The sequence below is a fragment of the Notamacropus eugenii genome, chromosome 3 (genome assembly GCF_028372415.1).
Source record: "Notamacropus eugenii isolate mMacEug1 chromosome 3, mMacEug1.pri_v2, whole genome shotgun sequence".
Taxonomy (NCBI): domain Eukaryota; kingdom Metazoa; phylum Chordata; class Mammalia; order Diprotodontia; family Macropodidae; genus Notamacropus; species Notamacropus eugenii.
Window position 1 is genome coordinate 479,008,848 of NC_092874.1, and position 24,191 is coordinate 479,033,038.

At 42.8% G+C, this 24,191-nt stretch overlaps 1 protein-coding gene and 1 gene segment (V, D, J or C); one reads left to right on the forward strand and one right to left on the reverse strand.

The window, feature by feature from the left end:
• LOC140497742 (STARD3 N-terminal-like protein) overlaps positions 1-3,239 on the forward strand; it is a 60,377-nt gene extending 57,138 nt beyond the window's left edge. For 6 of the 7 annotated variants that reach the window (XM_072599083.1, XM_072599076.1, XM_072599078.1 and 3 more), the window contains 2 exons: positions 1,659-1,731; positions 2,735-3,239. In XM_072599083.1, coding sequence (XP_072455184.1) covers positions 1,659-1,711 — 53 coding nt within the window. In that variant the 3' untranslated portion in view covers positions 1,712-1,731; positions 2,735-3,239. Of the gene's footprint in view, positions 1-1,658; positions 1,732-2,651 lie in introns of all 7 variants that reach the window. The other variant, XM_072599081.1, reaches the window with a different exon arrangement.
• Positions 3,240-9,228: 5,989 nt separating this feature from the next.
• LOC140497748 (T-cell receptor gamma chain C region DFL12-like) overlaps positions 9,229-24,191 on the reverse strand; it is a 41,011-nt gene continuing 26,048 nt past the window's right edge. The window contains 3 exon segments of the C gene segment in view: positions 9,229-9,660; positions 12,481-12,534; positions 17,974-18,294. Of these exon segments, the coding sequence occupies positions 9,521-9,660; positions 12,481-12,534; positions 17,974-18,294 (515 nt within the window).

Sequence of the window (24,191 nt, forward strand, 5' to 3'; positions counted from 1 at the left end):
TCACCCCATATCTGCTGATCATTGTTTGTTTGGCTGCCCACCCTGTGGGCAGGCAGCGTCTGCTTGGGTCCAGAGCCTTTGGGCAGGCCAGCTATGTGTGGTGTTTGTCCTTCTTGATCCTGTGCCTGGAGGTCAGAGGTGTGAACATGGGAGTCGCTTTTCAGGCCTGATTCTAGATTGCTTTGGGGTGCTCTAAGCTTCACTCTGATATCACTTGTAGGCGACAGGCTTTTTGGTGAGGTTGGCAGCTCATAATTCAGCCACTGAGAGATGTGAGCTCACATCTGACCTTGAGACTTAGCTGTGTGACCTTAGGCAAGTCACTTTTTCTCTGTTTGCCTCAGTCTCCTCATCTATAAAATGGGCATCATCATAAATAGTGCCTTCCTTCCAGGGCACTGTGAGGATCAGTATATGTAAAGCATTTAGCTCAGCATCATGGCTTAGGGGGAAAAAAGGCACTTAATAGATTGTCCCCTTCTAGCTCAAGTCCTGTCTGACACATACTGACTGTGTGACCCTGGGCCAGTCACATGCTTTTGATGCCATGGGCAGCTCTATGTTGGTGAATGGAGTTTCCTCCCCAGGAAGTCCCTACCCTGATGAAAGGTGTTCTAATGCAGCAGCAGGGCTGCCCAGTGTGAAGAGCCCTGAATCTCAGAGTCAGGAGACTGAGGTTTGAATCCCTGCCTGGACCCTGCCTGACGTGGTGAGTCTGGCTGAATCAGGTGTTCCCTGGAGCCTTGTGGATTGGTGGACTGCTTGGTTACCAATAAGAACTGAATTTCTCCTACAAGGGCATTGTTGGCAATGTGTTGAAGTGGATAGAGCCCCAGCCCTGACATCCCCTGCTCGTGGGCACACATCCCACTCCTGGCTCTTCCTACCTGGCCTTCTCTTCAAGTCACAGAATCATGGAACCCAAAAGCTCTGGAGGGCCTGCCCCAGGGAGGGGGCAGCTCAGACAAAAGAAGGAGGCTCATTGAGCGACTCTGCACAGGTGTCAGAATGCTTCAAAACCATAAAGGGAAAGCCCTCCAGGGCTAGAGCTGGTCAGTAGTGCTTGGGGACTGACTGTCCACTGATGTCTGCACTCTCCTTCTCAGCTTTATTCTGTCTGTAAACTTTCCAGCCAGACTGTCTCTTCCTCCTTGGCTCAAGTTCATAAAAATGATAAGCAGCCTGAGGCCCAGGCCAGATTCCTGGGCCACAGCACTGAAGACTGGCTGAGCCACCCTGGAACCAGTAAGAACGGCTCCCTGGTCCCATCTGAATCATCTCAGTTCTCATCACAGTTCTCCATCCTCTTTTTCTAAGCATGTTAAGAGATGCTTTATTAAAAGTTTTGCTGAACTCTGTTTACATCAGATCGGCAGCATTCACTGGGTTCCCTATGTTAGTAACCCTTCCATGATGGGTAACAAGGGTAGTCGGGTGCAGCCTTGGTGAGGCCATGAAGTCATACCTGCCTCGTCTTTGTCTGGTTACTTCAACTTCCAGAGCCTCCATTTTTGCATCTGAAAAGTGGGGCTAATCTCAGCAACGACCTCACAGGGTTGTTGTGAGGATCATGAACGTAGGAGGCCTAGCACAGTGTCTGGCACATAGTAGGCCCTTCATAAATGCTTGATCCCTTTCTCTTCCTTTCTCCCACATAGGTTCTGATGAAGAAGCAGAAGAAAAGCAGGATAGTGAAAAGCCAGTCCTGTAGCTGTGAGAATTTTGAGGAAAGTAAGTGTTGGAAACAAAAGATGAGAGCCCCAAAGTACAAATGCTGTCTCTGGGAGGGTTTTCACTGAGGTGACCAGCACAGCCTTCCTTAGATGTATCCTTTAGTCAGTCAGCAAATTGCCTTGATATTCAGGGAGTGAAATACCTTAATATTTGTCTACGTGTTTGCTTGGAAAAGCATTGTGAGTGGGAGTCTCCAGGCACTTGTGAGGCCCTGATCCCACGAGGTGACCTGAGTCTTTATTATGTGGCCCAGCACTGTGGATATTGTTTGCCATTTGTGCCCCGTCTGTGGGTGGCGAGGCAGGCAGGACAGTGGGGAAGGGAGCCGTGCCGATGTGAAGGCTGGTATGCTTTGGTCTGGTCCAGGCTTCCCTACCAAGAGTATGCCTTGGGTAAAACAATTCTGTTTGCTGCAAGCTCTCCATCTGTGAAGTGGGGCTGGTCTATTCCTAGTGCCACGGTCAATAGATCGAGGACATGGAAATTTCTAAGATGGAAGAGCAGGCACTGATTCACTGACCCAGCTCTGCTCTAGGCATCCCTGACAGGCAGGCTAGGCTAGGCCCTCTCAGAGCCCCCAAAAGCCACACAAGCTGAAGAGGCAGAGCTGCTTTTCAGGCTCCAGCTTGGCCTCATCATGTAACTCTCAAAGGACAAGCTGCCTTAGAAAATTGGAATAACCACAGGCTTCATTCTGAACCAGCCCCTCCAAGGCCCTTGCTCTTCCTGTTGTATTTTGTTAGGTAGCTTCTGATGCCAAAATGTATAGGATGATTGCCCATGTATAACCTGCACTGGATGCTTACTGTCTTAGGGAGGGGGAGGTGAGGAAGGGAGGGATAAAAATTGCAACCCCCAAACAAAAAAATGCAGAAAATGGTTGTAACATGTAATTGGGGGGAAATAAAATCTTGCAGAAAAACATAAGAACTTCACAAAAGTGCAGGGAACAACAGGAATGATGAATGTTGAACCTGTCTCCTTCTTATGACCACCCCAGCCTGGCCCATCTGTGAATCTTCACTGTCCGTCCATCTGTCCGTCTGTCTGAGTTGGGAGTGTGAAGGCCCCCAGCATCGTGGGCTCTGCCCAGGAAGCCGTGCCCACCTGTTTTAATCAAGGGTTTATTTATTGTGATACCTCACAGAAGATTGTCCCCCACCCACACATATCTGTTTGCCTGCCTGGGGCTGATGAGAATGTCCCAGAACAGCCCATGCTGTTGTCTGCTGCTGAGCCTTGTCTAATGGGAGGGAGCTCTGGGAAAGTGTCGTGCTGTATTCCTAATCAATAGACACCATGGTAGTATAGCCACCTGACACATCTTCTGTAACACAAAAAGTACATGGATTTTTTTTCTGACTCACAAAACGAAATTGTTTTATTTGTCTCAGATTTATTTTATATTTCTTTTTAAAAGAATAACATGTCCTTGTGTGTTTTTAAATTCATGCATATGAGCTCTTTGTACAGTTTAAAATCATTAATAAAAGGCAACATCCCAACCTTTGGCTCTGACCTTTTACTTGAGTGGTTGGTGGGCCAGGCAGTGTATGAGCTGGGCAGCGGGTGCTCAGCATCGTTGTCCCTGCCTTTCCATCCAGGTCGTCTCCTGTCTGGGTAGGGTGGGGACTGACTGGGTATTGATTTCACTGGCGTGGAGAGCTCCCAGGTGAGCACAGTCAGTCTACCAGTACTGGTTGTCATCATCTTCACCACTTGTAGTCTCAGTTGAGAGGTTCAGTGACTTGTTCAGGGTCCCACAGCCAGCATGCTTCAGAAGCAGGATCTGAACCCAGAGCTTCCTGATTCCCAAAGCAGCTCCCAGCCTGCCTCTCTTTTTCACCAGATCCCTACCTGGACCCTCCCTAGAGGGTCTCCCTGAGTAACATTCTGCAAGCCTCCTCCCACCATGTGTGTGTGTGTCAGGGGTTCCCCCTGGAACCATTTCTCTCTCTTCCTTGTTCAGCCTGTTGCCCTTCCCACAGGGCAAGGCCTCGCCTGCCCTGTTTATTTAAATTTCTGAGTCTCAAGTGTTAAACTCATTTACGTGGTTTAAAAGCTTTGTCCCTTTTCTAGGCCACCATAAAAAGAGGGTTCCTTTGGGACTGAAGGGAATTCAGGTTCATCAATCCTTGTAGTCATTGCTGCTGAGTCAGCATTGGTCAGAAAATGTGCTCTGTGTCCTCAGTCTGTCAGTGCCCCGATAACTAGCTACGTCCTCCGAGAGCAGATGTCAGCTAGGCATACTCTGCAGGGAAGAGAGCAACCTTTGGGAGATTCAGCGTGCTGTGTTAGCCTGGCTTGGGAGGGTGTTTGTGTGTGCATGAATATGTGATGAGTATGTATTTATGTGTGTGTGTGTATTTGTGAGTGTGTGTCTACATGTGTGTATATTTAATGTGTATATGTGATGGCATGGATGGCATGTGTGTATATATTTGTGTGTGTGTGTGTGATGAGTGAGTCTACATGAGTATATGTGAGTGTGTGTATACATGTGTGTGATGAGTATATGAGTCTATATATTTGTGAATGTGTGTGTGTGTGAATGCACATATGTGTGTTGGAGGGGGAGGGAGAAGGGGAGAGACATGGCCCATGAAGAGCAGCATCTTGAAAACTTTGTCCAGTTGGGAGGACACCAAACCCCCACAACCTGTGACAACACCCGAGGTAGTTGTCACAGTAGTTGGTGAGGGTCTCCATGGCCGAGGTGCTTGAGAAGAGTGAGGGAGAGCAGAGAGGGGAGTGGAAGGAGGGAGTGTCCAAGCCATGCTAGCCCTGGGGACAGGGGCGCCGGCAATCTGGGCAGTCACACATCCCTGCCATATTAAGGCCAGATGGGGCCGCCTGCTTAGTGGCCCAGCTTTCTCTTTCTGCCTATGCACCCCATCCCCCTTGCCTGCTCCTGACTCTCTGCCTGCACACTTTCTCCTCTCAGTTTTTCTCTTCCTCCAAGGATGAACTCAGGGCCCTTCCTTTGGCGGCCACCAGTTCCGAATGCCCTGATCTCCTTCAGTGACCTGGTGTTTCCTGACCGGGTGCATATTTTCTCCTTCCTGTAGCACATGAGCTCCTTGGCCAGAGGGGTTCCATCTTTGCATCCTCCTCAGTGCCTTAGGACAGCCATGCACATTCTAGGGAGAAGGGCTCAGTTCTGTGACTGTACCAGTGCAAGGGCAGGGAGACAGGTCATTTTTAGGGAGGAAACTCCCTCTGCCACTATGGACCAGTGCCTCCACTGCAGCTTATCATTTGGGGAAGGGGCACGGGACATCCCAGGACAGGGGAAGGGGAAGAGCTTTGCCCACAGTCACCCAGCCCACACGCGTCAGAGGCAGCCCTTGAACACAGGCCTTCTTGACTGAGGCTGCCTCTGCCCTCTGACCCAGAACAAATAAAAGATGTTGAATGTTTGTTGAATTGGCTTAAGGTAAATATTTGCAGTAGGTGAAGAGAAGAGAAATCCAAGAGAACTCACTGGGCTGATGGCCAACAATAGCTCAGACTGGCATGCACAGTGTGAGCCAAAAGATGGCACACTGTCTCAAGTCTAATATTCATTCAACAAACCCTGGGGACGTCATCTGCTAGGAGGCCTCAGGAGGCAGCACACAGAGACATGTAACTGTGTCCTCTCAGGGCATTACATCACAGGGTGGATGGGCCTGCAGGCCTGTTGATCATTTTCATCAGACTTAATACTATGTGCATGGTTCCTATTCTGAACCCAAGGCAGAGGTACAAAGGAGGACTCCTTGTGTGAGGCCCAGAGAGGCCAGCCACAGCCCCTTTGCACGGCCCCTTGATGCAGGCTGCTTTTTATCTACCACTAACTGTGGCCTTTGAGAAGGTGCAGGTTGAGCTGTGGTTTAACTGCCCTGTTTTGTCACATAATACCCCAGCCCCTCTGCCCATCCCCCAGCCTCAACTGGAAGAGGCTTGTTTGACTCAAGCATTTTCCCCAGCCCACCTCAAAGACAAAGCAAAGCCTAAGGAAGCCATGATCCACACATCCGCTGCTGAGGCCACCACCCCTTTGGAAGCCCAAATCAAACCTCAGGAGGGGTGTGGGAAAGGGGACTCACTGGTTCACTCTCCTTTCCCCTCTACCTCCAGCCTTTCTAATCAAGCCCAAGAGAAGGATGCTAAGTTGTGTGATTAACACAATACTATTTATTGACTTGAGTGAAAACGTTCATTTCACTGTTTGTTTATCACCAATAAGCAAAAACAAGAAATGAGTGACAAGATCTGGGCACCCTTAGGAGCATAAGCTAGCAGCTTTCAAATCTGAAAAAAAAAAAATGATTGTTTTTCTTTTCAACTCTTTGTCCTCCCCTGCCTCTTTAAGAACAAATAGGAATTCTGGGAGGCTTCCTGGATGCCTCTCTGTTCCTCTGGGATGTTGATGGTAGTCTCAACACTTTGGACTTATTGGGGTCATTTGTATTAAAGTCTGCCTTCTTCTCATGCTTTCTTCCCTCTTTCCCTTTTCCCTTCTTCCTCTTATGCTGATAGAAAATATGTAATTGTGTAGATTCTGTATGATTGTTCACGTACATATTAAATATTCCCAGTGCTCAAGCTACTGTGCCCAGCACTGGTCGATATAGCCTTGCAAACCTACAAATTTTGTGCCAGGGATATTTGTTCCTAAAAACCTGTTGGTGGCAGGGGGACCAGCAAAGAACTGATTGTGCCAACATGTAAATTATGTGATGGCAGGAATATCATGATGACTGATTGTAGCTCAGAGACAGGGAAAGAGAATGTGAATGTGTGACTGAGAATTTTAAAAAGTATTTTCTGAGGACATTTCAATACATTTCTACTAGATGGTCTTTGGACCCAGAGAGAGAATTAATAAGGAAGTGAGCCAGTAGCAGATGGAGGAGTGTGGGCTTTTTCGCTTTGTCCCCAGGAGCATCCAATAGGTATCATTCTCACACCTTAGACCCCAATATTTTGAAGGGTTTCTGCATGTACATTAGCACAAGCATGCCCTACCACCTTTAAGGCTATTATTTGCCTCTTTTACCTTTCATTACGATAGTAATTATGTAATGCTAAGGCAGGGAAGGGACCTTAGCCATCATCAAGTCAGCTGTCATACAGCTAAGCACTGGAAGACTTGAATCCCTGACCCTACCACCAGCCCAGTGACCAAGGGGAAGTCATTTAATTTGTATAATGAGGATGGACTAAATAGGATGCTCTAGATGCACAATCCTCATTGGGTCACTGGGTGACCTGGGGCAAGTCATCACCATCTCTGGGTCTTTGTTCCCTCATCTATAAAGCAAGGGGGTTGAGCTGAGAGCTGAGAGACTCCTTCTAGCTCCATATCTGGAATCCTCTGACTTGTTATGCCCACTCACTGAACTTGTTTCATGTTTCTGACCCCAATATAAGTGTGACTCAACTTCCCCCAAAGTATGTGGAAGTGCTGGCAGGGAGGCATTGGGTTAAATGGATGGAAAATTCTCTCCATTCTTCTTTGGGCTTATGAGAGTTAAAGGGAAAGCAATGTCAGGACTGTTTCATTGCTGGAGATGCCAAGATTTTATGTTGACTTGGTGAAGTTCATGCTCTGATTTAACTTTTTTGCACAACTTTGATAAAGCCTTGGTTCCACCTAGGATTTTCTTATACCTTGGGAGTATCCCTTCCAAAATCATGGGGATCCTGGGAATGGAGAATGCCTGGTGCTAGTGCATTTGGCTTTGAGTGTTGTGTCCAAGCCACCAAAAGATTGAGAGCACCAGCCTCATAACTAACTTCTCCAGATTTTACCCATCATCTCTCTGTCTTGATGCTGTGCACCTTAACAATGAATAGATCTTAAACCTTCACGTCACTAAATAAGACAAATATGGCGGACTCATCCTTCAGAGCCAAAAGAGCTATTGGAGATGTGCTAATCCAATGAGAAACCCAGAGAGTTAAAATCACTTATAGGATCATGACATGACCAATTTGCAACCAGAAGAAACCTTAGAAGTCGCCTTGTCTAACCCTCTCACTTTGTAGAGGAAGAAACCGAGACCAAGATGGTTAGAACCATGCAGGCCTGCTTTAGAACTGAAAGGGGCCTAAGAGGCTATCCAGGACCCTGCTAATTCTAGAGATGAGAAAACAGAGAAATTAGAGCCCCAGGATCACAGACAGTAGGCAGCAGAGTTCATTTGATGCCATTTCAAAGAAGCTGCCATTTTGGAAGAAAGGCAATTCTTGTTGTAATTTCCCATCATGCTTTTAAGAAAATTCAGCTCACAGCCTCCGTTGATGAAGGAAGGAATCTGTATCCTAAAGCATGGGCTTTATCATAGGCATCATTAATGAAGTAAGTCACCAGTGAGGCTCAGTGGCTAGGAAGATAGTAGAGAGGGTGCTAGACCTGGAGGAAGGAAGACCACAGTTCATATTCCACATGAGAAACTTAGCATGACTCTGGGCAAGTCACCCCCTTTCTGCCTCAGTTTCCTATTCATAGAGATGATAATAATAGCAGCTGCTTCCCAGGGTTGTAAGGGTAACATGAGATTATACACATTCACCGTTGTTACTCTTGTTAGCTCCTTCAGGCCTTAGTCTGGGTATGATGTTGCATTCACCCAGACTTGGAGTCCCCATCCTCCCCCATGTATTCTACAGCCCAGTGACACTGACCCCCTGGCTGTTCCTCATACAAGATCTTCCATCTCCAGACTGGGCATTTTCCCTCACCATGCTCCAAGAATGCTGGAATACTGTCGTCCCATTGCGGCCTTTTGGCTTCCTTCAAGTTCCAGCTAAATTCCCACCTTCTACAAGAAGCCTCCTGGTCCCTCTTAACTCTGATTTATTCTGTTTGTTTCTTGTTTGTACATAATTGTCTCCCCATTGGAATGTGAGCTCCTTGTGGAGAGGAGCTGGTTTGTTTTTCTTCCCCTCCTTTCTTTGTATCCCCAGCACACAGCATACGTGTTGGCACATAGTAGGCACTTAATAGATGTTTAATGACTGTCTAACTCACTCATTCACTACTGGCTTTCTAGCTGGTGCCCTTGAGAAACTCACAGAGAAAGCCCTTCCTTCATTCCCCTGCTGTAACCAGAGGAACCAAATAAATGGGTGCCGTCTGTATTCAGATGTACAAATGGAAGACACCACATCAGCCAATTCCAGCTCCAATTTCATATGAAGCCTAATACAGGAAAGAATGAGACTTGGAGATAAGAAGACACAAGATCAGACTCTGCCCCCATCACTTTCTAGCTATGTGACTGAGTAAGTCATTGATGCTCTGGGAGACTTAGTTTTTTTCATCTGTAAATTGGGGTGAGTTAGACCCATAATGCCTCCCTCGCTGGACTGAGACTCCAAGGCAGTACTGTGTGTCAAGTACTTTTCACCCCTAAATGTGCTCCACAGAGGTGAGACGTCATCATCCCATCACTGGGTAGCATCTGACTAGGTCGGACCAACAGAGGTGACACAGAAAAGAGGGAAATTTAGTGCCTTTTTTATTGGGGAGAGGTCTATCAGTAAGGAGGTGCCTAGATATCTAGAGTAAAGCACCCAAAAGAACAAAACTTTTACAACCTAAAGTTTCCTGTTTGTCCGACAGATTAAAATTAACCATCTTGCATTTTCCAAGTTAGAACATAGATGCATTGCTAAGCAAAAAGAAAATGATGAGAATCTATAATGTGGTCACCGGCCACCTCCTGCAGAAGATAACACGGAACACGCAGATAAACTCTCCCCTCTGTGAGAGCTGAAGGGCACCTCAGCATGCCTACTTTGTGCCTTGGTTCCAAGCCGCTCTCTTCTGGTAGAGGAAGAAGAGGGTAATGGTGAAGTAGATGGTACTCTTCACAAGCAGGATCATATAGGTATAAAAAGCCGATGTGTTGGCAAAATGCAGCTCCTGGAGCTCTAAAATGAGAGAGCGTGGTTAGTGCTGCATGGCCCTTTAGGAGATATAGGAGCACAAGCATTGGGAGCAGAAGCCCCTGACCCTGGGCTCTGGCAGGGACAGCACCAACAACGAAAGTGAGCCCTGAAAGGAGACTGGAGAAAGCAGGATATGCTAGGCCACCAGTGCACTTGTATAATTGCTCAGAACACTTCTTTATGCTACCATTTGTTGGATTCTCTTTTCCTCACTGGGTCTAATTTGGAAGCATACAGCAATATAATAATAATGTTAACAAAAAACTAGCATTTATGTCTTGTTTTATAAACCTTGAAGTACTGCATAAGTAGGGGCTATGATGGTTTTTATCATTACGAATAAAAGCAATAGCAGTGGATGGAGTCATCCTTCCAGATCTTCTAGAGAATTCCTATGTCAGAGCTGGGAGGGGCCTCAGGGGCCACCTAGGGAAACCCTTCCTTGAACAGGAGTCCCTAAAGTCTTGCAGTTATTAAGCCATGAACTTAATTTGTTTTTTTTTTAATTGATAACTGCATTTCAACACATTCGTTTCCTTTGTAACTCAGTCTCACACACTTATTAGCTGTGTGATCGTGGGCAAGTAAGTCACAATCTCTGTCTCAGTTTTCTTATCTGTAAAATGGGGATAGCAGCAGCACCTACATCCTAGGGTGGTTGTGAGGGTCAACTGAGATCATTATAAAACGCTTAGCACAATGCCTGGCACATGATTAGTTATTATTTATTAATTTATGCATTTAAAAACATGCTTCTGAGAAGGGACGCAAAACCTTTACCAGCCTGCCCACAGTGCAAAAATGGTAAAGTGCCCTCAATCTACATCATTTCCATCAAATGGTAATCCAGCCTTTGCCTGAAGACCCCAGTAAAGGTGAATCCACTGCCTCTCAAGGGAAAAATACTACAGACAATCTCAGCTTTCACCAATCTGAGTCCCTAAGTTAGAAACTGAGGAACAGGTGAGGAGGAAAGAGCCCTGATCTAGGCTCTAAAGATCTCAGACTGCAGCTTTGCACTTGCTAACTTTATGACCACAGTCAGCTCTAACTCTTCTGAACCTTACCTTCTGCATCTGTAAAATGGGGATGACGATACCTTTGCTTCTCACCTCATTGGATTATTGCAAGGAAAGAACGATGTCTAACTGAGATATAACAAGTCCATGGAAATGGGAGTTATTCTCCTCAGAGACAATCAGAAGTTGCATGTGTCTGCTTAAGACAGATTTGTCCACTGCATTGGGAAAGGATCATGTAATTGCAAGGGACTGCCCCTAAAATCCTATGGATTCTTGAATACACAGCACTATGGTCTGGCGTGGAGGGGTCAAATCTGTGGCCAGTAGCCCACAACACTCCCCAACGCTTCCTAAAGACATCAGGTTAAAATGTAAGTGGGAAATATTTAAGAAAATAAATAAAAATTCAGTAAAACAAAAATGGTGATACATTTAAAACCTAACTCAAAATGTAGCCCCAAGAGATTTTCAGCCTTGGGTTAGTGCCTCCGTATTTGACTTTGAAACCAGAGGTCTGGAGAGAAGACAGTGCTGCAAGTGCAAAACTTTAATCTCAGAGCTGTCCCTGCGGGGTCAGTAGTTGTGGATCATCCCCAGCTGCTGATCCTGCCAGGGCTTTGGCCGATTCCCTCCTCATCTCTCACCTGAGGCTGACTTGTTGCCCAGATGGGATTGCTGTGAGGACCAATCCTGACTAAAACTCAGAAAACCCATTGGAAAATACAAATGGGAGGCATTTTTATCGTTATCATTGTCAGTCTGGCGTAGATTGAATTGTGCCCCTCGACCAAAAGTTTTTATTGACCCCGAGCCAAAGTTTCTGTGGAAGCTTTCATTCTGTGACATTGTTGCATGACTAAGTCACTTCTCATCTCTGGGTCTGTGACTTCACCCATAAAATGAGGATTTGTACCAGGATGATTCTGAATCCCGTCCCCCTCTAATGGCCCATGATTCTATGTCACTTGGCTGATGTGACAGAGATACCGCCCCATAAACAAGTGCATGAAGGCAAATAGAGCCAGACTGTTTTCATTGGATTCAGATCTAGAGGGAATCTTAGATATCATCCCCTTCACCTTCTCCCCCATTTTACAATGAGGAAATGGAGACCTAGGCAAAGGAAGGGACCTAACCAATGTCCTACAGAGAGGAAATGAGGTTTATAAAATGCTTTCCTAAAAATCCCTGTGAGACCAGGTATCGATGTCCTGATTGGATAGAAGGGAAAACTGACATTCAGAAAAGCTAAGCAGCCTGACAAGCATCAAGCTGTTAGTCTTGTCCAGGATATGACTGCATTTTCCTGACTACAAGCACGACATTTTCTCCACTAAGAAGTGGAGACCCAGAGGGCTTCAGTGACTCAACCATATTCACACACCATTAGTCAGTGCTACAGCTGGGAAACGAGGTCATTAACTCAACTTTGTTGCTTTGGGTTGACCAACACCTGGGGTGATTCTCGGGGAAAGGTCTAGGATGCCTTCCATCCTGGACCTCCCAGGCCAGCTGCTTCCCAAGCTCCCATCAGTCAAACACTTCCAATCTTTCTGGCTCCAGAAGCCCTAGATTCCAGACTTTGCACAGTTAGATTATGATAGGAAGGAAGTGTCCTTACATGGACAAGCCAGTCTTCCACATTTCCCTGCAGCATCGGGTGTCTTGTTCTGGATCCCAGGAAGCTTCCATTCCTCCCCCAATCACCAGAAGTACAAAGCTGAGCTGATCATGATAAAGACTCCCTACAGCCCAGAAAACAAGTTAATGGGAAACTTACCTCTCCTACCGTCAGTTTTGTTACAGTGATCTGAAGAGTGATTTTCTTTGAAAACTAGAAAAAGGAGAAAAATCAGAAAAAATTTCTATTTAGTTAGCTACACACATATGTTTATTCTAATAGAAAAACATCCATTCAGAGAAAACCACAGGATTCTGGCAAGATTCTTATCAGGTGATTTTTTTTCTATTCTCATTCATTCCTTCATTATATTCAGTTCCATTGGGTTTTGGACACATGGTGGGACTGATGTGCCAAGCAGGAAATATTTTATCAGATAATTAAACAGACAAATTGGTGTCTCCTTCAAGGACTTTGTGTTAGCTACATGCACGGATGGTCTGAGTGTTTGAATCAAAAAAAAATCATTCATTCAGGGAATGGTAGAATCAGTCAATCACTACACATTTACTAAGTGCCTGCCATGTGCTACGTGTTGAGTTGGAAGAGAGCTTGGAGATCAATTGGCCCAGTCAGAACAACAAAGTGCTTGTCTCCTGAGTAAACAGGATTCCTGCCAGATGCTAGGACACCACGCATGGGATCCTCCCTTCAAGGGTTGGACTCAACCATTAAAACAATGGATTTCTTAAGTGGAAAGTCACTAGCCCTGGTTCGGTTCGTGTGGGCTCCATGATACTGACACCATGAAACTTCCCTTTGAAATGACTTTGCATGATGGTTTATGCCCCTGGCATTGACTTATCTGTGTACGTTGCTCCTGTGGGATGCAAGCTTCTTTAGGGCAGGGATTGTTCAGTCTTCGTGCCCACAGTCCCTGATCAAATCACTCTTGAAGGGAGTAAACTGATGGGTACCCTTTTTCACTCTTACATGATCATTAAATGACTGTTGTTTTCTTAGAATTTAATCTCCCAACCTAATTTAACAATTCAAATGAACAAATCTTCATTGCATTGTTACATGCCATTGGGCGGCTAGAGGTCAACTGAGGCAGACATTTCATTGGGAAAATGCTGAAGCATGCATCCTTCACTTCAATATTTGGCCAGTACACTCCACCAAGCTGACATGGCCACTTGTACTAAAGGGAGGCCTTAACATTCATCTAGAACAGTGGTCTTAACCTGGGATCTGTGAACTTATTTTGTCAAAGAAGTATATTTCAGTACAGTTGCTTTACTTTGTAATCCTATGTGTTCCATTTCAGGCACTTAACAACATAATTTTGAGAAATGGTCTGTAGCCTTCTCCAGGCTGCCAAAGGGGTCCATGAATAAAAATAAATTAGAACCGCAGTAACCCAACCTATTTATGTTATGGACAAAGAAACCAAGGTCCAGACAAGTGAAGCAAATTGTCCCAGGTCACAAGTGACAGAGCCAGGATTTGAACCCGGGTCTTCTGCTAGCAAATCAAGCATCCTTCCCATCGTCCTGTCCTGTGTGCTGGGCATGCTTATGGAATTTTGTGTCTCTACGCTTGGAAAGTAGCGAACAGCAGAGTGACAAGAATGAACAACAAAGGACAAATGGAAGAAATTGTCCTGGTACAGATCAGATTAAAAAAATCAAACTTGATAAGGAAGCCATTTATTTACCAAGAATGGTCTGGCAGAGAGGTTTCCCTTGACCAACTTCAACTAAACATGATTTTCTACTAAATTTCTTTGTTTTTTAGGGAGTTTCTTGTGACCTTTTTATCAGTCAATTCATTGAAGTGACAAATGAGATGCATTTAAAAGCAATGTCTGGGGATTCTTTGGATGTTTTCATTAAAAACAACTTCCTTGTATAAGGGACACTCAGGGTTGGTTTCCTTGTTGTTTCTGAAAGTCACATCTATGTAAAAAATGGACACCTATGAAAACCAAAGTGGTAAGTACATTTACAAGAATGAGTCACTGGAACCCAAAGGAGAGAACCCAATTCTGAGCCAGTATTCGGGGAAATGACCAGCATTGCCCCTCTCCTTTCCTCATCTCTACTGCAAACTCCTCCTGCCTCTGGGGCTCATAGACTGTGTCGATAGAAAAAAGCCATCGAATTCATTTTATTAGCTAACTAGTCAGTAATCAGACAAAACTGAACCACCTAATGCAGACCTTGAATAAAGCTCAGTTTAATGCAATGGAATGAAGAGCAGACATGAGAGTATTATTCAGGCAAAAAGACAAAACCCAACATGATGGTAAAAAAAAATTCCAACCCTCCCAAGCCCAAGGACTGAGGTTAATTTGAGGTCAAAGGCCTTGAGCAACTTGAGGGATCCATGTGGGTGTGAAACACCTAGATTTCTTCCCTTCACTTTGCATCTGGGCAAACATAGCAAGAGAAGGTATCATGGGGGAAAATATGAAGTTCTGTTAAAAATAGGATTTTGGATATGGAGCATGGATTTAGAACTGGGAGGGACCTCATGCCTCCATTTTATAGATAAGAAAACTGAGGTCCAGAGATAAACCTCTTGTGTCAAGTAATACTGGTAGTGACAGAGACGGAATTCAAGCTCAGGTCCTCTGACCTCAGACCCAATGGACTTTCTTCCACATTGTCTCATCCCTTCAAAAGCAGACACAGACTCAGCAGACCATTTCTAGTCCCTCTTCCCCTCCATACCTAGACACTTTTCTCCTAAGACGTCTGTCCAAGTCTGACAAAAGCTGGTAAAAGTGTAAAGAAAGACTCCATCTCTCTGCTATGATTAAGCTATTGTCACATTCATTTCAAAAAGTAGATTGTGATACAATGGGAGCTGGAAACCATCTGCACTCCTTGGATGTCTCTAACATAGGATAAGGTGGTGGTATCCTGTCTGGTGTAGAAAAGGGCCACCAATCCATTAACAAGCATTTATAAAACATCTATTCTATGCCTGTTCACTCTACTGGGCACCAGAGATGTAGAGACAGAAGGGAAATCAGGCTCCCCAGGAGCTTGTTATTTATCTGAGAAGCAACATTTAAAAGTTGTATTTTGTTTATGATCCTAAATACCCACTTTGACAGATCTCACACCAGGGGATCAACCAATTAAAACTGACTGGTGATGATGCATGAGCCACACCATCACCAGGTCTTGGGGTTTGTTACTGAGAATTGTAGGAATTTTATGACCAGAAGAGATAGAAACCAGTATAAGGACAGGGATTGGACCTGTGATATTATTGACAAGAAAATGCCCAGGGAAGGAAGTTTCCCCTGCCAGAGCAGGCTGGCTCCCCTCTGAAACTTACAGTTTTAGAAGTTAATTGATTTGTCCAGAGTCACATGGTCAGTAAAGGTCAGAGGCAACACTGAGCTCAAGTCTTCCTGGCTTCCAAGGCTAGGTCTACCATGAAGCCACTCTCTCTCAAATATATGCGTATGTATATTATATATATATTATATCTGTTATATATATTATGTATGTGCATATTATATATGTATACACACAGACGTAGACATATATGTGTGTATATATAGTGATAGGTCCAATGTAGAGATTTTTTTCCAGTGGAGGGAGGTACCAAAGAAAGGCTTGCATGCTATGTACCAGGACCCAAACTCCCTGCTTATTGTTCCATGAACTCACATCTCCATCTTCCTACTTGTGCATCAGCTGCCCCTCGTGACTGAAACGGACTCCCACCTCACCCTTTGAATTTTTGTATTAAAACCTTCCTCGGTCTCCCTCACTGTTGGGGTTCTCTCCCTTCCCTAGTGAGTAGGCATATACTTATAGCCTCCCTTCCACAGAACATAAGCCCCTTGAGGACAAGGGCTATTCTCCATGTTGTCTTTGTATCTCCAGTACTTTGCAAAGTGTCTGATTCATAGTAGTTTGATAGATTGCTTTTGGATTGAAGTGGACTGAACTTCTTCTGATATTATGAGTTGAGGGTTTGGAGCAACAACTGCAAAGCAGCTGGGAGTACGAGACATTCCAGTCAGCAAATTCTAATGGTTGATTCCCTGTGGGTGGGATTGTGAGATCTGCCAAGACATCCATGTGATCTCCTAGCGAAGATATATTTCTACATTTTTTTCACTTTCTCTTTGGTGTATAAGTGTCCATGTAATCGGTGATTGTGAGCAGGAAGCACCTTGGGAGATTGCCTTGTCTAGTGGTTCCCGGAAGGCAGGCTCCAAAGACATGAGCAAACTTGGAGTTCTTCTGAGTGGTCTGCAAACCCAAATGTGTACTCAATACACCTTCCGTAGACTAAATGAACAGTTGGTCTCACAGTTAATAAATACAATGATATACAAATTCACTTAAATGTCACTGAATTCAGAGCTTTTACTTATTCTATATTTTGCAGCTCTTAGAACAGTACCTGGGAAATAATAAGTGCTTTGTAATTGTTGATTTTTTTAAACCTGTGAATTGATATTAATAATAAAATGACTCTCATATAGAGGTCTCAAAAAATTTGACATCCCAAAGGGCCCTTTGTTCCTTGAAAAGGTAGAGAAGATGTTACATCCCTCTACAATCTGCAGATGAGGATACGAAGGTCTGGAGAGGAGCATATAATGAGTAAGTGCTAGAGCTGGGTGCTGAGTCCAGTGCCCTTTGGTCTTTCTATGGATGTAGATGTAGATGTAGATGTAGATGTAGATGTAGATGTAGATGTAGATGTAGATGTAGATGTAGATGTAGATGTAGATGTAGATGTAGATGTAGATGTAGATGTAGATGAAGTCCTGTGTACACAGAGGATTTTGCCTTTGCCTCCCCCAGAATTTACTGAAACACAATGGGAGGACAGAATCTCAGCCCCACTAGCTTGATGTGCAAATATTTGATATGAGATCTTTGTGCTGAGCTCACATACCAGATGAAAGGATTTAACCTATCGTTATGTGAATCTTAGATGTCTCTGCTTTTCTCTTAGTGGTTTGTTTGGATGGAAGATGAAATGTAACGTGTGGGAAAAAGAGTTGGATATGTTCATGGACTAAAAGGAGGGAAGACTTATCAAAAGTCACTCTTTTTTGAAAGAAATAAAAGAACTTACTTTGGTATAGGACTCTGTGGTCTACCTATGTCTTTTGATGTAACTGTCCCAGTCCTGTCTGGTCCTTTCAGTATCGTTATTGACCAGGTAATTCAGTTATAACAATTAGGGGGCTTATCTGTATGTTTTACTTTCTCTCTCTCTGTCTCTCACTGTCTCTGTTTTTGTTTCTCTTTGTCTCTCTTTCTTTCCCCTATCTCCTCCCCCTCTTTTCTCCCTCCTTTCTTCCCTCCCTCCCTCCTTCCTATTCTCTCTCTCACTTTCTGTCTAAATTCCCCCATGAAAATATAAACTCTTTGAAGGCAGGGGCTCTTTGAATTTCTAATTTCTAACTGCAGTATTTAGTATGCTTGGCATACTGTAAGTATTTAATGCATTATTGGTGATTGACTTTGGGAGGCTGGGCAGAACTTTGAATGACAGTGAGGCCAATTCTTGATTCTGCTAATGGAAAGCTCTTGGAGAGAGAGAAGAGTCAACATGCAGAAATATGGAACTTTGTTTCCCTGCTCCTGAGATCAGAGTACATACCTTCCGAAATTGAAGGAAGACGAACTGCCACAGGTTCTATGCCCGATTCCTCATGTTGGAAGTAGTAGATAAGATTTTTAGGCTGGGTGTCTTCTTGCACAGTCAGCCAACTGACCTGCGAGTATGAACCATTGACCTTAGTGATAGGTCCAAGCTGTGCATCCAGCGAGCGTGACTGCTCATCTTTCCAATATGTTTTAACGACATTGGGGAAAAAATCCTCCAGCAGGCAAATGTAAGTCCCAGATTTTTTCTTCTTCACTTCTTCCAAAGTAGGGAGAAAAACTATGGATTTTGGTGCTTTCTTTTCAATAGCAGTACCTACAGAGAAAATCAAAGAACAAAAAGATATTTATTGGAAAAACTGATTTGGTGCCACTAATGCTGGTCTAAGAAAGTTCTGAAGCTCAATACTATCCTGGACAAGGAAAGATGCCCCTTAGGCTTCTTGGGGCACCATTTGTTTTAGACTCACAGAATTTCAAGGTTGAAAAAGACCACAGTAGTCATCTAGTTGAACCCCAAACTGAAAAACTGTTCCCTATATACCATACCCAAATGGACATCCAGCTGAGGCAGCCACTACTTCTGAAGGCAGTTCCATCTACTTTTGGATGGTTTGAGTTGTTAGAAAGATCTTCCTTATCTTGGGTGGAAATTTGCCTCTTTCCAACTCAGTTTTGCCATATTGGGTCAAGCAGCAGAACAAGGCAAAACTCTCTTCCAGATGACAACCCGTTATAAACTTTTACCACATTATTTCTGGATATTCGCCAGTTTTGATGAATAGGAAATTGTATAGGAAATCTGGCCTTCAGGATGGGAGATGATATTCAGAAGGGCCATTCTTGTGAACTGACTGGCTTGTGTATTTCTTTAGAATTCATCCAGATGTTTTTTCTAGGTGATACTGAAACCAGTTTTTCTCTCCCTAGACCTAATTCAAATGTCACCTGATTTATTCAATTTTATACAGGATCAAATGCTTGGGAAAGTTTTAACAAACCACATTCACATCAGTGTTCCATGGAAGTAAATCAGACAGCAACTTTTGCTTTCAAACATGAATAGAGAGCTTTCAAATTCTCAAAAATGCTGGTCAGAAAAATATTTATAGCAGCTCTTTCTGTGGTGGCAAAGAATTGGACATTGAGAGGATGCCCATCAATTGGGGAATGGCTGAAGAAGTATGTGATTTTAATGGAATATTATTGTGTTATAAGAAATGACAAGTAGAATGATTTCAGAAGAACCTGGAAAAACTTACAGGAACTGATACAAAGTGAAGCAGAATCAGAAGAACATTGTATGAATAATGATACTGTACGACGAAGATCTGTGAATGACTTGGCTATTGTCAGAAACACAGTAAATCAAGACAATCCCAAAGGAGTTCCGATGAAAAATGCTATCCACCTCCAGAGAAAGTACTGATATTATCTGAATACATACCAAAGCATACTATTTTTCACTTTCTTCTATTTGAATTTTCTTATACAATATGATTAATGTGGAAATGTTTTAGATAATTGCACATGTGTAACCTATATTGGATTGCTTACCATCTCACGTAGGGGGTAAGAAAGGGAGGTAGGGTTAGAATTTGTAATTGAAAACTTTAAAAAAAAACCCAAATGTTAAAAATGGTTTTTACTGTAATTGAGGAGAATATAAAATATTTTCTTAAAAATTCTGCTCAATTTCTAAGTTTACATTTTTCCTAATTATACTCAAGAAAATCATTAGGTTATTCAGGAGCATATTACCTCATACTCCTTCCAAAAGTATAAATTATGTCTTAAGTTTGAAAAGCTGCCTTCTCTTGATAAAGGATGCTCTTTCCTCCCACCAGTTGTTTTCCAGAAGAGGGGTTGACTTTATTTTGTATATCATTACCTTGTATTTCAAGATATACATTTACCAGTAATAACGTATTGTGCCTTATCCAAAGCATTTTGAAGAAATGATTCTGTTGGTCTTTTCAAAATGGCCTTTGCTTTCTGAAGTTTTATGTGAGTTTTATGTGAGTTATAGATTTTTCATGCCTTTTCCTAGGTTGAACTTCACTAATAATTGGGAATTTTCTACATATTTCAGCATCTTTCAAATACAAATACATTTAATCACTTACTTTACCCTTCAATGCCCACCTTCTCCATTGTTTTGTCTATCCAGCTGGCAATAGGATTGTTCCAAATCCCTACTAATTACAACCTACATTGGGAATGATGAACTGTGAAGAGGCTGATGGATCTGATGCCCTGAGGGCTTCTTGTAAGAACTTACTATATCATTAGGACTGAATGTGACATCTTAACGGAGCTGCTGCCAGAAGGGTAAAAATAGCCAATGCATTCACCAATATTTCATTAAATTCTTCCACTAAGATCCTACACTGATGCCTCCTCATTTCTTGGGAGGAATTTGGCTTCTTAAAATTTGTGCCAATGAGTCACAAGCTCTGGTATGTTCCTCCAAAATGGGCTGCACGCTGTGTGTCCACCATCCCCAAATCAGCTGAGCTATGTTTGGTGAAGCTCCTCATAAGTTGCTGATTTGATGGTGAGGACTGCAGAAACTCGTAAGTCACATACACTGTAAAGACATACCAGAGACAAAGGGACTGGAGGAATCAGTGAAGTTTGATTTTTCACCTTAGTCAGTTTTTTTGAGTTTTTTTTTTGTTTTTATCCAGAGGAGTTCATTAGTTTCATTTTCCAATATGCTAAAATAATGAAAAGATACAGCAAAATAGCAGGAGCTCTCTTCCCTCCAGCCATAGTCCTTTACTACGTGTATCCACCCCCTTCAGAACAAGGTGATTTCCCAGTTCCCACTAATTCCAGCCATATCCTCACAGCCACCCCTACTGGAAAATAGCCTACTTTTCTCACAGACCTTCAACAGCTGTGGGTTTTTGCTTTCCCAAATGCATTAAACCTCGTTTTATGGCTGGGATGCCTAGAAATTGATGGAAACATAACTGAAACACTTACTTGTCACAATGAGCTTTGTCCCTTCACCAAAGACTTTAGCAGGTCCCACCGTGGGGCATCCAGCTACAAAAACCATCTAAGGAGCTCACTCAGAGCCAGAGACAGAATCAAGGCACACTGTGGGGCCAAAGGGTTTGTCTCCATGGTATTTTTTCCTGTGTGTATATTATTCATAAATATACCAAACCTCAGCCAAGCTTTCAATCAACCTTAGTTATCCAACTCAGTCATTTGCGTTGAATTCTTCCTATTTCTTTTCTTCTCTTTTGCCCCTTTATTCTCTCATTGCTCCTCTAAAAATAGTCATTTCAACTCCACAAAATAAATTTACCAAAACTCATCCATGTTTTCAATTAACATTAGTTCTCCAACTTACACATTAGAGTTGATTCTCTGTAAATTTTGCTTTTCTTCTCTTTTTACCCTCATTCCTTTTGTTACTCCTCTCAAAATACTCGTTTTGATTTTGTGACAATTTTTCTAATTTATTTGATTGGTTAGAGAACATGTCCGCTTTTGTAAAGAACCTCCGAAGACTATCATATGTCAGTCACAGCAAATGTTCTGACCTTTATTTCTTGGTGGTGAGAAAACACCAGTGACACCTGGGGTACTTAGAAAAATTGTTGTTTTGAACATTTACAAAGTAATATTTACTTCAGTGACATAACATTAACAAATATACAAACACTTCTAGGAAAATACCTTCTCCCAGAAGCAGGTTCCTGGGTCTCCCAGGTGAGTACTTCCATCTTTTTATTTTTTAACTTTGGATTCAAGGGCCAAAACACAAATACAAAACAGAAAAGAAACAAAAACATATCATAAACTTAAATAATGAAAATTCAATACAAAGTAAGAAAGGAAAAAAGCATGTTGTATGCAGAGCAGAATGTAAGAGAGGATTGAAAATATGTAACAAAATTGTCCATCGATCTTTGCTTCCCTGTGAGTTTTCTTTTGTTCTCTGCCATGAGCTTTTTTGTTCTTTTTCCCTTCCCCCCACACCCCCAGAAAGCGACAATAAAGTTTAGATATGTTTCTCTATAGCTATAGATATATACATTCACATATATACATATATATTTATATATATATGTAGACATATACTTTCCCCCAAATATTCTATTCCTGGTCTTTGTTTTTATGTTTGTGCATATCTCTTGTTTCCTATCCCTCCTACCTCCTCTACTTTACTTCTACCCACTACCTTGCCCTCCCATTTATTACTTGCCTACCCCCCTTCATGGATCCCTCCCCATATCCTCCCATTCCCAAAAATCCAAACACCTTTTCGTACCCCCCCATTTATGTATTCCCTCACCCTTCCCTCTAAAGATCCCTCCCTTGTCCTCTCCCCCTCCCTATGCTGCTACCGTTTTATTTCCTCTGAATTTAGAAGATTTTTACATTCTTCTAAACATACATTTGTTGCTCCTTCTTAAGCCTATTCCCCATGAAAGCAGGTTACTAGAACTACTAACCCTCTTCCCCATCTAATTCCTCTGTATCAGTTCTTCCTCTTGTGCCTCATTTTTATAAAATAATTACTCAGTTTTAATTGTTCCTAAATGATTTTACTTTTTAAATTAATATCGTAATTAGGTTTACCTCAATCTTTGTTAAAAGCTAACTAATTATTAATAAGAATCTTAGACATACATTTTACACGTATAAAATGTAAACAGCTTAGCCTTGTGAGTCCCTCATAATCAGTCATTGGTATAAATATACTTTATATTTTTTTGGTTCTTATATGTCAAATCTTCTATTAAGTTCAAGATTTTTTTAATGAAGTTTTGAAAGTCTGAGAGTTGATCGAATGTCCATATTTTTTTTTTCATTCAGAATAATACTTAACTTGGCTGGAACCCCAGTTTCTTTTACTCTTCTTGTGTTCCAAGACTTGCTGTCCTTTAATGTCTCTGCTTCTAGGTCTTGTGTGGTTCTAATTGTGGCTCCATCATATTTAAATTGTTTTCATTTTGATTCTTTTAATATTTTATTCTTGAGCTGGGGATTTCAGAATTTGACTATGACATTCCTATGAGTTTTCCTCATAGGATCTTTTTAAAGTGGTGGTTGAAGGACTTTTTTCCATTTCTACTTTCCCCCTTGTTCTAATGCTTCAGGACAATTTTCTTTAACTATTTCTTGAATGTTTGTATCAAGATTCTTTTTGTCGGATCATAACTTTAAGTTAGTTCAATTATTTTTCTATTTTCTCTTTTTATCTATTCTCCAGATCTGTTGTTTTTCTTATAAAATGTTTCACTTTCTCTTCTATAATTATTTTGTGATCTCTTATAATTTCACTCTCTTCCCTTTGCCTAATTCTAATTTTCAAGGTGTCTTTTTCTTCCTTAAGAGTCTGGATTTCCTTTTCCTTTCATAACCTTCTGGTTTCTCTTGGATTATTCTTATTTTTTTTTTTAGCTTTTCCTCCATCTCTGTCATTTTGATTTTTAAAGTCTTTGTTAAGATCTTCTAGAAATTCTTTTGGGGCAGGTTACTCTTTGGGGGTGGTGGTGGTTCAATATCCTCCTCTGAACATGATCTACAGTCATCTCTATTCCCATAATAGCTTTCTATCATTGGATTCTTTCTCCTTTGCCTGTATATTTTTTTGTGGTAATAGCTTAATTTTTGTAATCTCCTGTAACCCAGAGGTATTGGGAAATGGTGCATCTTGCCCCAGAGCTTCAGTGCTGTCTCTAACTTGGAACCAAAGCCAAACCTCCAACCTCCAGTAAGTGCCAGCAGCCAGAGGCTTTCAACACCCGCTTTTGCACTCACCAGTCAGGCACTGGTTCCTTCTGGCCCCCAGCTCTTCGCCATACAGCTGGGTCTGGCATTCCTTCTCAGCAAAGATTCCCTCAATCTTCCTGGGCTCATTCACTATCCAGGGGGTGAAAGTTTAAGTTGCTGGAGCGGATTCAGCCTCCCAAACCAACCAACCCCAGGGCTTGCAGCTAGTCTGGAGGTGTTTGCTCTTCATGGGGCCAAACCTTGGCCTGAGATTTTGCTTCTGATCTTCTCAAATTGTCCCAGGAAGACCCGGATCATGATCCTATCCTTACTTATCTCCCTCCCTAAGGTGCTATTTGAACTCTTGTGGGGGAAAATCTTGAGAGCTCAGAATTTTCTGACCTACTCCGCCATTTTCCCGGAATCCTCTCGAAAAATTCTTTAGACATTGTTTCCTTGCAAGCGGTTGAATAA